This window comes from Equus asinus, chromosome 16, assembly GCF_041296235.1.
Source record: "Equus asinus isolate D_3611 breed Donkey chromosome 16, EquAss-T2T_v2, whole genome shotgun sequence".
Taxonomy (NCBI): Eukaryota; Metazoa; Chordata; class Mammalia; order Perissodactyla; family Equidae; genus Equus; species Equus asinus.
In genome coordinates this window covers 51,177,583-51,190,535 of record NC_091805.1, presented here as the reverse complement: position 1 = coordinate 51,190,535, position 12,953 = coordinate 51,177,583, and the positions used below count along the sequence as shown (strand labels likewise).

The following is a 12,953-nucleotide window of genomic DNA, read 5'->3' as shown; positions in this document are numbered from 1 at the left end:
CAAGTTAGTCGAGCCTTGGTCTCTTCACTGGTCTAATGGATGTAATAAGAATATCTATCTCATAAGTTAGGGAAATGAACTGAAAAATAGCTGAAATAAAATACATTAAGTGTCTAGAAAAGTGCCTAGTGTATAAAAAACATTCAGTAAATATCATCTCTTATTATTAGCTACTCTTATGATCTTAATAAATCCTGTCAAATATTTCAAAAGGTCTCTGCAGCTTTCTCTTACTTTACTTTTATAATTTTACCATCCCAGTTTAAGTGGAAAATCGTCTTCCTTTAAACTCATCGTTAAAAACAAATGTACTTTTCTTGACTTCCCAGTTTCCTATTCTAACCAATTAATATGTCCGTACACTCCTTAGAAGCATTTAACTTACTGTGAATACTAAGCAGAGACCAGGAAAAAACAAATCCAACAGAAGAGGCCGGAGGAAAAGAGGCCAGGTGAAATACAAATACAGATCCAACAAGTTTAATTTAGTTGATGAACATTTGTCTGGCACTTACTATGTACTGGCATCATGCTGGCTTCTAGAGACTAGAAAAGGATGAGCAAGAAGTGTTTCTGCCCTGGAAGAGCTTAGAGTCAGGGTGGATATTCTGAGACTGGAGGGTCAGGGAAGCTATCCTAAAAAAAGAAAATGGCACCTGCGCTGAAACTTGAAGGATGAGCAGGCTTTAACTAGGTAAAGGATAGGAGAGAAAAGGTATTCTAGGCAGACGGAGCAGTTGGAACAAAGACTCGGAAGTATGAAACAGCTTTGAATTGCAAGCAATTCAGAATTAATGGAGTAAAAAGCATGGCATGGAGACTACTGGGAGATAAAAGTGGATTTACAGCTTATCTAGAGAAGACAGAATTGCACTCTGTGCCCACCTACATAGGAGGAGCTCGTGGTTCCAGTCCCACGACCACCAAACTTTCACCAGCTGAGCTCCCCAACCTAGAAAGTAGTCACTATTTTAGGTCACAAAAACAACGAGTATTTTCAGGCCCACGTTATGAGACATTGGGTAAGTTCCTTTGTTACTCTTTCTGGTTTTATTTCATCAGTTGTAAATTGGGGTAATAACCATGCCTTCTTCACAGGGTTGTCGTGAGCATTAAATGAGATAATACCGCACACACTTGGAACAGTACCTGACACAAAGAAAGTGATCAACATGCGCTAGCTAGTATCATCCACGTGCTGCTATAGTCTCCGTCACCCCAGAGATGCTGGGGAGGCGAGGTGTGATCATTGAGACAGCATATAAGAAGAAGTTTTTCTTAACACATGGCCACGGCATGTCAAAATCTTTCTGACCAATAACCTGTCAGGATGTATGATCATGGTGCATGAACTCTGACTCTGAAAAAGTCACAATTTCTATGAGCCCCGGCAATGACTTTTCTGACAAAAAGGTGTGTCACAGCCTTGTGGTTATTTATTTATACTTACCACATAGGGGAGAGAGTTTTAAATATCTCTCACTGAGCTTTTCTCTGTGTCCTGGCTGGGTTTCTGTCAGTGGCTCCCAGCAATGAGAAGTCAGGCCTAATCTGCGATATTAGACCTGATGCTAAGAGAAAAGGACCCAGAACTCCACACCTGAAAGACTGCTGACCTCTGCTTGTTGCCCAGTTCAGCCTATTGTCTTCCCTCTCCCCACCACAGCATCCGACATTCAGTCCATCAGTGGAGGTGGCACCCCTCACTTCTATGTTCCAAACCACCTCCCAACCAAAGGAGCATGCAGGCAGATTGACTTTCAGACAGCACCCACGCAGCCCCGGGGAGTGCTGCAGCTCTGCTCGCCCTTTCTGCGCTGCAGCAGATGCCAAAGGTGAAAAAAGAGGAAGAAGCTGGGGTGTTCCCACCCCTCTTCCCGCCGCCAGCACCACCGCTGTTCAGAGGTTTAGTCTTCAAAAGCCACTTAATATTCCTGCAAACTCTGTGTCTTTTTTTTTTTAAACAGTATCCATGACAACTCTGAGCAAAAACCCAAGAGGAGCCTGTTTAGTTCTCAGGCATGTGTTCTATGGAGCATATTCTTTGTCCATGGGAATGTCTGGTAGGATGTGCATTAGGTCCTAGTGAAATATTTCTATTTACAAATTGAGGGAAGACAGGGTAAACCGACGTCAACACTGCTTTGTTAATCCTTTTTTAAAAATGGAATATTGTAATTTTGTGTCAAAAGCTATCAATTTAAGAATAAAAGAAACCCACATATCTCAGGGTATATTTACACAGTACTCATGTGTGGCCTGATTCCTGGATAACCCCCAGGGGGCACCAGAGAGCTGTTTCCTTTTTTAGTACACAGGGGGCTAAGAAATCCTGGGTGCACTTTCCAGGCCATATAAAACACAGTAGATGAGTTCTATTGTACAAGATGTCCTGGGATCAATCCAGGGCACAGGGAGCTAGGGATCTATATGACATGATCAGTAATTTGGCTCTTGGCCATACCCAAAGATAAACATACCAAGACACAGAGCTCTTCAGGAATTGAATCAGGAGTTTTGAGCAGCAATGCCAGATTCTCATTGAGATGGAAATGGTGTGGCTGAGCCACCTCATACTGCAGACAGTACCCAGATATCTGGAGTGGTCCAACCCAGCCACAGAGAATATAATGCCAGCCAACTGGGCTCACTACAGTCCAGCTACAGATTTTCAAGGTGTCATTTAAACTTCCTGAATCTATCTAAGAAGTAAACCAGGGGTAAAAGGGGTAAGACAGATTTATTGGTACAGGCAATTGTCCATGACCCACAGCCCTCAGCACATAGCTAAGACTGCATATGCTTATTGGGACACAAGCTCTTAAAAGAGACACCATTATGATAAGAATGCCCCTAATCCAGACTAAGCCATGGGTCATAGTTTTATAAGACACCCCTATCCCATGGTACTGCTTCTAATTGGGATAACAATTATCCACCCACGTGACTTACCTTCTCAAAGTCTCGAAGAGCCTGGGTCTGCACCTGAGGGGGCTTTTCAAATGCTCTCAAGGAAGGTGTCTGCCCAAAGGGGACCTTCTCACCACTTCTCCAGGTCTGCGACTGCGCTGGAGGGCCTCGATCTTTAGTGTCGCTAAGAAAAGCTGCCAGTGAAACAGAACAACCAAAAATTTTATATAATGGTGCATTATGATCATTCCAACGTGCACAGTCTAGCAGAATTTGGCTTCTGAAAAATGCAAACCAATTCTAGGCCACATAGAAACAGTTCACCTGAAGGAGCCTGTGGTAGATCATATTAATAATGGTGTTCAGTGAAACACACTAGTTTATGTCCACACCCCTCTGTAATTTGATGTTCCTGCTTCTCCATCAAGAAGTAGAGTCTATTTCTCCACCCCTTGAATCTGGGTTGGCCTAGTGACTTGCTTTCAATAAGAGAATATAAGGAAAATGTCACAGTATGAGTTCCAGAGACTAGGCCTTGAAAGGCCTTGCATTTCTATTCTCGCCTTTAGAACCCTTAGACCACCAGGCTGTGAGGCAGCCCAGTCTACCCTCCTAGAGGAGGAAAGGCCAAGTGCAGGGGGCAGATGTCCCAGCTGACAGCCAGTCACCAATTTCCAGACACTTGAGTAAAGCTTTCTCGGACCCTCAGCCCCAGGCAAGCTGTCAGAGGATTGCAGCTAGTTGAGTGATCCCAAGTGAGACCAGGAGAAGAAATGCCCAGTTTGCCAACGCACAGGATTGTGAGAAATAATGGACCATTGTGTTTTAAGCCCTGGGTGCACAAACTTTTTCTTCAAGGGTCAGATAATAAATATTTTAGGTTTTTAGGCCATATCATCTCTATCACAACTGCTCAACCCTCTCCTTGTAGCTCAAAGCAGACACTAAAATATGTAAATGAGCATGACTATGCTGCAACAAAACTTTAATTATAAGAATTGGCATTTGGCCCTTGGGCTGCAGTTTGCTGACCTCGTTTTAAGCCACTAAGTGTTACAGCGGTTCATCATGTGACTAAAGATAACAGAAATAGCCTCTTTTTTTTTTTTTTAAATCAAGTTACTAGCTAAAAAGTATTTCTAAAAATCTCTCTATAGAGAATCTCTCAGGTTATCATTTAGAAATAATAACCATTATTGTGACAACCAACATCTTAGCAGGCTTTCCAGGTTACAAAATAGTTTCACATGAAACATTTCATTTATAAAGTTATTGTAACCAGGGAAACAGACTGATGTGATTATTAAAACTATTTTACTAACAAGTAAATAAAGGTTCAGAAGTTTGCGTGTCCAAGACTACATTGTTAAAGAGTGACAGAACCAATTCTATGTTCTTTCCACTCAACCTTCCTAAGGGTATGCTAACGCTATGTTATTTTAGCAGCAAAGGGGATTGTAACAGGCCCAAGAGTCAGGGGAAAACAGGCAAAGGGGCAGAGACAGGACCATTCCACTGATCAAAGGAAGCACTGCCCCAGAGAAGCTAGCACAGGCTAAGCTGCTACTTAAGCCTCTGCGCGCCTTTGAGAAGAAACATTGTGAAAGAGGAAAACATCAGAGCTTTCTCAAGCATAGTACACAGAGGACCTCAAACTGAGGTGGGCTCAAGTTTGTAGACACAGGTAGAGAATACAGAAGAACACATCTTTTCTTGGCTGACAGAGGAAACAATGAGCCTTTTTTTTTTTTTTTGAAAGATTTTATTTTTTATTTTTCCTTCTCCCCAAAGCCCCTCAGTACATAGTTGTATATTTTAGTTGTGAGTCCTTCTAGTTGTGCCATGTGGGATGCCACCTCAGCATGGCTTGATGAGTGGGGCTAGGTCTGTGCCCAGGATCCAAACTGGTGAAACCCTGGCCGGGGAAACGGAGTGCGCGAACTCAACCACTCGGCCACAGGGCCGGCCCCAAAAACCTACTTCTAATGGCTTTGTATTGCCCCTGCTTACTTTACCAGCTCCTTGTCCCACCTCTGGCTTCCCAACTAAACCCTGAGCACGCTGGCTACTGGCTTTCTTCTTTAGTTCCTTGAATATATCATGCCTCCTCCTCTTCAGAGCCTGAAGGTAGGAAGAAGCATGGTGTTCACAATGAGCCTTTCTTACTGAACAATTCTTTTTTAAGTCAGAAAGAATGACAGCCATTACAATACTTAGCTCTGTAGACAGTGTCAGTGCAAGTGAGAGCAAAATGGGCTCTGGGTGACTCTGTGCCTCATGGAGGAAGAGTTAGACAGACCTGGACATAAGGGCAAAGGAGATCCTAAGGAGCCAAGAGACAAAAAGTCATCATAGGCTCTTTTTCTGTCCTTTCCTTTCCTTTGTTTTTTTTCATTTTTCTTTTCTCTTTCCTTCCTTTCAATTCCTCCCTCCTTTGTATATTCTTGTCTCTTTTGTTGAAAATTAATTGACTATATATGCATGGGCGCCAAAACAAAGGCAACAGAAGCAAAAGAAAGGGGATGACACCAAACTAAAAAGCTTCTGCTCAGCAAAGGAAACCATCAACAGAATGAAAAGACAACCTAGGGCATGGGAGATAGCATCCTCCTGCTCTCCCTCCTGCCCTCTTTCTTTCTGTAAACTCGCCAGAAGGAGCACAGGAGACAATCCTCAGATACTTTATTCAACTGCTCAGCATTTTTTTAAATGCTCAGAAAAAAGCATTTTCTACTTAAAAAAAAAAAATGAAAGGAAAGAAGGAAGAGGAGGAAGACAAAAAGGATCAGGAAGATGATGGTGAAAAGAAAGATGAAGACGACAATGAAGGAGAAAATAATGATGATAAATAGGGTGGTTCCAGTGCAGCTTTTCTCTTGTCTAAAAATAGTTAACTCCCATTACATTATTGATTTAAAAGAAAAAAAATGAAATGTAAGGCCATATAGATTGTTTTTAAACTGGACACTGTATAGTGTCTTTTCATTTTTGTAAAATTAGCATGCTATCAAGTGTGTCCTTAGAGAGCCCTGTCCTTAATGGTATTTTCAACAGCCGCTAACTTTGCCTGGCGGAGCATAGGGGCTTAAAGTAGCACAGAAATTTAAAGTAGGTTTTATCGGTGCACAGCACAAATTACTTATAGATGGAAGTGGTATTTTTTCCATCTTCAACTGTCTTTGATTCAGCTTGTACAAAATGGTTGTTGTTCTGTTCATTGTATAACACTCTGTGATTGCAAAATAATAATAATAATAATAATAGTAATAATAATGTTGTACCTGTTTTGTTGATATTCTGATTATTTCTAAGTAAATGCAAATGTTTTAATTAAGAGAAATTAGAAAGAATTCTGTCTTCTACATTTAGATGAAATTAAATAGGCTATTAAAAGGAAGAAAATGTGATGAAACAGAATGACAATACATTACAGTTAGATTAGTGGCATATGATGGGAAGAGAAGAGACTATGAAGCTTGCATATGAATCCTGACCACTAGCTAATTGTGGGAATTTAGGCAAATCTCTTAATTTTGCTGAGCTTCATTGCCTCTGTAAAAATGGGAATAATTGGCCAGCCCTGGTGGCCTCATAGTTAAATTCAGTGCACTCCACTTCAGTGGCCCGGGTTTAGCTCCTAGGTGCTGACCTATACTGCTCTGTTAGTGGCCATGCTGTGCTGGCAGCTCACATACTGAAAAATAGAGGAAGATTGGCACGGATGTTAGCTCAGGGCGAATCTTCCTCAGCAAAAAATAATAATAATAAAAATTTTTTAAAAAGTAAAAACGGGGGGCTGGCCCCGTGGCCGAGTGGTTAAGTTCATGCGCTCCGCTGCAGGCGGCCCAGTGTTTCGTTGGTTCAAATCCTGGGCGTGGACATGGCACTGCTCATCAAACCACGCTGAGGCAGCGTCCCACATGCCACAACTAGAAGGACCCACAATGAAGAATATACAACTATGTACCAGGGGGCTTTGGGGAGAAAAAGGAAAAATAAAAAAATCTTTAAAAAAAAAAAAAAGTAAAAATGGGAATAATAATACTTCTCTCACAGAGCTTTTATATGGATTAAACAAAACAATAAATGAAATGCCCACCCTAATATCTTGCCTGTAGTAGCCATTTTGTCTATTCCTTTTCCATTTTTGCCCTAGTCCTTTGATCTGACCTCAAAATGGAGGATCCTGATGCTCAAAATGAGTATGGTAGGCCCTTGGGATTTGTAGATTTAATATACACCATTACCAATGCTAATTTTAAGGGACTCTGAAGTCTTTAACACATTCAAATTAAAAATTTTTTTCTACATTGTGCATATGAACCATCTGCGCTTCAAGGCTGGTATGAAAAAGGTAAACCACTTAGCAAATGAAGTAAAACCCTTCAGTGATTAAAAGTTTTTGTGAAAAATGTTCCCCCAAAGAGAACTGTCTTCACTTTGGTTTTGTCATTCAGGTAGATCCCTGGCTAATGTTAGTGTGGTAACGGTATAATATTATTACGAATACATTAATAATAATAATATTTACTGGGTGCTTATTCCCTGAAAAGTTCTGTACTAAGAGCTTTTCTCACTTAATCTCACTTATACGGGTGACACTTAATTACCCATTTTAATGGTACATTTAAGAGTAGAGATTTCATTTTAATAGCAGAATCTATTTTAATCATTTTACAAGTGACTTTAATCTTACAACTACAGAACTGTTAAAAGTATGAAGAGTTCACACAAGTATTTCAGTTTTATGATTTACTGCACTGTGCTGAGAAGGTGGGGAATTATATGCTACACTAGTATGTGCAAATTTGGAAATTGACAAAAAGTCTGAGGATATTGCCGTGATGAATTTAAGGGGTCCATAATTCAAGCGAATACGATCGGCAGGAAACCAAGTATCTAGCAAGGAAAGGCCCACGGCCTCCTTACCTGCTGCATGACTTGTTCTGGGTACCATCTCCTCATCATCATCTGCAAAATAATCTCTGTGGAGAGAAACACATTGTTGATTAATGAGATAGCACCCCACACAGTCCCCAATCCCTGAGGTGGCAAGACACCTATGTTCTGTTTTCATTTCTTTCTCCACAAGAATTCATTAAGCTCCTGTTCTGTAGCAGGGACAGTGGTAAGTGCTGGAGATACAAAGACACACCCCACAGGAAGGGTTCCTATCCTCAATAAGTACATGTAGAGACAGCTATTGAACAAATAATTCCTGAGATGCAGAGAACATCAACCAGATGAAAAATGGAAACAGAAGAATATTCCATCATGAGGGAACAGCAAAGACCCTGAGTTGGGAAGGAACTTGAGCTGTCAGAGGAAGAGAGAGACCCAATGTTTCAACAAGACCATGCAGGGCTATGGGATGAGTAGGATAGTGAGTTTTATGTGAAGGACAATGAGAAACCACTGAAGAATTTTAAATGAGAAAATGAATGGTAAATGACCAGATTTAATTTCAGATATGTCATTCTGCCTGCTGAGTGAGACTGTGGAGGGAACAAAAGTGGATGGAGAGAGCAAGAAGTTGTGATGGTTTTCACTGAAGGAAAAGATAGTAGAGATGAAGCAAAAAAATTCAAGGTATGTTTAGGAAGTAGACCTGACACGGAAAACAGACAAAGGCTATTAATGGAAATGTTTAAAACACTACATTTCAGTAGCAATAGGTGTATCTGTCAAGCACAGTGAAGACCACCATCCCTAGCACAGAAGGAGAAAAAAACTCAAAATGTACTCAACAAATACTCATCAAGAACCTAGTGTGTTTTTATTTTTATTTATTTATTGTTTTTTGAGGAAGATTAGCCCTGAGCTAACATCCATGCCCATCTTCCTCTATTTTATATGTGGGACTCCTGCCACAGCATGGCTTGATAAGCAGTGCAAAGGTCTGCACCCGGGATCCAAACCAGTGAACCCCGGGCCACCAAAGTGGAACATGTGAACTTAACCACTGCACCACCCGGCTGGCCCCACACCTAGTGTGTTTTTAGACACTGTTTTAAACTATAGGAATGTCGCAATGAACAAAACAGACACCAGTGCCTGCACTCATGGATCTTACATTATAGTAAGGGGAAAGAAGTAAGTAAAATGTATAATGGTAACTGGGGACAGGCACTATAAAAATTAAAGTAGGGAACAGGATGGGGAGTGCCTAAGGTGTGGGGAGGAAGAGGCGATTGCAATTTTCAGTAGGCAAGTATTTTCTGAAAAGCAGTGAGGGTAGCCATTGGGTATCTGGGGAGAGTCTTCTAAGCAGAAAATATCGAACGCAAAGGCCCTTAGGAGTGAGCTTGCCAGCGCGTTCCTGGAGCAGCAAGGAGGCCAGTGGGACTGGCAGTGAGCCCGTGATGAGTAGTAGGAGGTGAAGTCAGGGAAGTAGTGGGAAGGCTGGGCAGGGGGCAGACTGTAACAAGCCTTGCGGGACATCGAGAGGCATTTAGTCACTGGAATCTTGTGAGTCAAAAAGAGAGATGAACTGAGTGACGACTCTTTTAAAAGGGCTGGCTGCTGTTTTGACAACAGACTGTCAGGGTGGAGAAGGCAAAAACAGATGATTGCAATAAACCTACAGAGAGATGCTTTCAACATTTAGCTTATTCCTTAAATCCTGGAGTACTCCTAGTTAGTTGTTCCAAAAATAATTCTGTAGAGAGAGATTTAGAGGGCTTCTCCTTTTAAAAGCCAGAAGACATTCACAGGAAGGTGGAGGAGAGCCTGGCATTTATTTAGAAATTGTTGATGTTCTTGCTTTTCTGCCTCAGGGCTGGATCTTGGCATGAATCTTCACTTTGTTAAGTTCCAGATGGACATGAAAGTACCAGACAGGGCACATTGGACTACATACACCACCTGGCAATTCTTTCTTATTCAAAAGCAGATCACCAGCTTGTGGCTTGTTGTTCTTCCAGGTCTCTTTCCCTTCTCCACTTGTCATTAAAAATTCTCTCTGAGAGTTAACAATGAAAGAGATGAATGTACTGCTTATGGATTCCCCTTGCTGAGATAAAGTAGGGGAAAGATGTTGAAACGATCAGCCAGAACAATGTCTTGAAAAATTTGTGGGGAAAAAACTCACACTTAGCTGCTGCTATTCACACATTGGATGGATTCCCTTATGCTCAGTCCACAGACCTAACTAACTGTGCATCTGCCGTCAGGAGCAGGGTCATTCCTCAGGCCAAATTCAGCCCATCCAACATGTTTCATTTGGTCAATACAAGGTTGACCCATTTCTAATGCCTCTTGGAAAATGAATGGGTCTAGCAACACTGGGCCTGTCTTTCCACATAGGGGGATAACCTGCCGCCTTTAAACAGAACAGACGTGTTCTACAGCTTGCCACAGTCCCTGTCACTCCCTATCCTTGTAGTCCCAGCTCATGCACTCATTTATGGTACTTTCCTGGCTCCTTATAGGTCTCTGAGGCTGTGACCCTGGTATAGATCAAGTGCAGATTTCATTTCTGCTTTCTGATACAGTCTTGAGTAAACTATTGGCTACAGCACATAAATAATTAATTTGTGATGATAAGCTACTAACTGGCTTATAAGTCACTTTTACTTCTCTGAGGTTTAGTTTCCTCAAATATTTGTAAAAGAAGTACATGAATTTCTAAGGGTCCTTGCAGTAATTATGCAATTCTATTCTAATAGATGCTTAACCATAAAACCCATTTTAATACTTTCCAAAGATCCAGGGAACTTTCCAGACTTGATCGCATTCAATCCTCTTTGCTCAGAAGATTCCACATTCTAATCAGGAGCAGGTTATAGCAAGGCGAGGCATGGTCCCACGAGACACCTCACCTTCTCCCCCCGACCCACACCCGCTCTGAGCCAGCTGCTTACCCTGTATGAATCAATAACTGGAAGGGTAGTGAGGCCACTTTGGATGGGTACTGAGTTAATGGGCTTATTGTAGTCTCAGGAGATTTTTTAAAAATCACTTTAACTCTATTAACAGCTCAAATTCCCTCTCTTATTGCCAGAGAGTGGGGCTCACTCAGCTGCTCCAAAAGGTTGGTGAGGAATTTGATGCTCCCCTAGGGAAGGGGCTCATAGTGAAGAAACACAGGGTATATGTCTAAGGGATTGCAATTTGTGACAACATCTGATAAAGCGAAGTGCAAAGAGAATTGAGGTATGTTAGAGACAGACTCCAAGCCTGGCCACACACACACACACAAAGAAACAGTAATAGATGTTGGTAAATTCTTCCATATTACCCTAGTCCAGAAAAAAACTTGGATGTCTTTGTCCTGGTTTCTCAAATTCAAATGTTTCTTGATATTTTTTTTTTGCGTCTGTGAGGAAGATTGGCCCTGAGCTAACACCTGTGCCAATCTTCCTCTATTTTGTACGTGGGTCATTGCCATAGCATGGCTTGGTGAGTGGTGTAGGTCCTCACCCAGGATCTGAACCTGCAAACCCAGGCCACTGAAGGGGAGCACACCAAACTTAACCAATACGCCAGTGGGCCAACCCCATAGTTTTTTTCTTTTAACATTAGTCCATGAATGACTGATGCTCAGGTAGCATGTGGTTCACCAAGGCACTTACAGCTCTCCTGCATAGATGCACATATATAATCTTTCCTCCAAGACACTTTTACCTTAAATATTGCTTTTCCTGTTTAAGTGAACTATACTCATCCTTTTTCTCCCTAACTCATCAATCTGTCAATACTGATACCAATTCTGCTAAAAGTAGATTTACTAATTTTTGCCCAGACACTCTCCTGCTTAATTTGAAGAATGAAGCATTTTGCAAGTACAATCCATCCACCCCCCAGCTGTTCACTCATTTAATTTCTGCATGGTATATTACCCACTTTTTTTTATTTGCTGATAAGTAGCTATGAAGATACTAGACTCAAACAATACATCAACATTCAACATCCCATATTACTAGCTTTTCCTAAAGTTTTCCAGGGTGATTAGGTTGAGAATGATCAGAACATAATTGCTCCTCTCAAAGCCATCTGCTACACTCTGATACTAGGATGCTGTCCAACTGTGCTCTGATGATATCTTCCAGTAATTCTCTAAATATGGTAGCTTCAACTATGTCAGGAATATCCAAGGCACTCAGTTTTGCTTTGCCAAAAAATGGCCATTGATACAGTTCCTTTCCAGGATTTGAGCGGCTTACGGGTCTCACTAGTCTAGACTCTCCTAACATTGTGGGGAGGGGTGGGAACTTGGGTCCTTCTTCCTTAGCAAAGGGTAACACTATGATGGAGCCTACAAAGAGAGATTTTCTATAAGGCAGCCATAGACTGCTCTTTGCAAACTGCATATTTGGTGTTATCGCTTTGTATTTTGGCCTGTTTAATCTGTGGACTAAGAAGAGCAATGGACTGTGTTAACGGACCACATTATTCACGAGCAATGGCACGATGACAATCGTACGACTTCACATCACAGAACAAGTTGTGCAGCAAGTCTTTGGACAGTATGAGATATTAGTATACCAGGTCCAAAGTCACCCCCAGACTATGTCTAAGGAAACAGAAATAGGCCTATCTAGGCCCCATTGCTTTCTTCTCCTCAGTCTCCCCTAGTAAGATAATTAACCCAGGGCTATTTCTTCCCATATGAGTGTCCAAACTCCCAAAGAGGGTGGGTATTTTTTCAGGCCCCTCCCCAGGGCAGTCACATACACTTGGGGTTTTCCAGCACCACATAGTCTGGCCCCCCTACTTCGTCACTCACCATCACCCTGGTTTAGCTTCTCTAAGCCTGGGGACAAAGGCCATCTTCCAGAGGCATTTTCTATCTTCCAAACTTCTTTTTATAAGGTTTCCTTATTATAAACAGAAATTCAGAAGGAGGAAAAACAATCTGCTATAGCAGTACTTAGAGCAAAATCTAGGCCTTGATTCCTATTTCTAGGGTTTTTCACTCCATTTCATAAACATTTATTGAGCAGTTGTTTATATGGCAAGCACTGGAAATACAAAGGTGAAAAAGAAATAGACCCTGTCACCAAGGTACTCAGAGTCTACTGGGGGAGGCAGACAGGACTCAA

The 12,953-nt window shown here is 41.6% G+C and overlaps 1 protein-coding gene across 3 annotated transcripts in view; it reads right to left on the bottom strand.

Annotated features, from left to right (window-relative positions):
• The window catches only part of PDE4DIP (phosphodiesterase 4D interacting protein), a 199,106-nt gene that overhangs the window by 151,575 nt on the left and 34,578 nt on the right, over positions 1-12,953 (bottom strand). For all 3 annotated transcript variants that reach the window (XM_044749294.2, XM_044749306.2, XM_070487170.1), the window contains exons 2-3: positions 7,840-7,895; positions 2,953-3,104 (exon numbers count right to left, since the gene is read on the bottom strand). In XM_044749294.2, the coding sequence (XP_044605229.2) occupies positions 2,953-3,104; positions 7,840-7,895 (208 nt within the window). The remainder of the gene's footprint in view (positions 1-2,952; positions 3,105-7,839; positions 7,896-12,953) is intronic.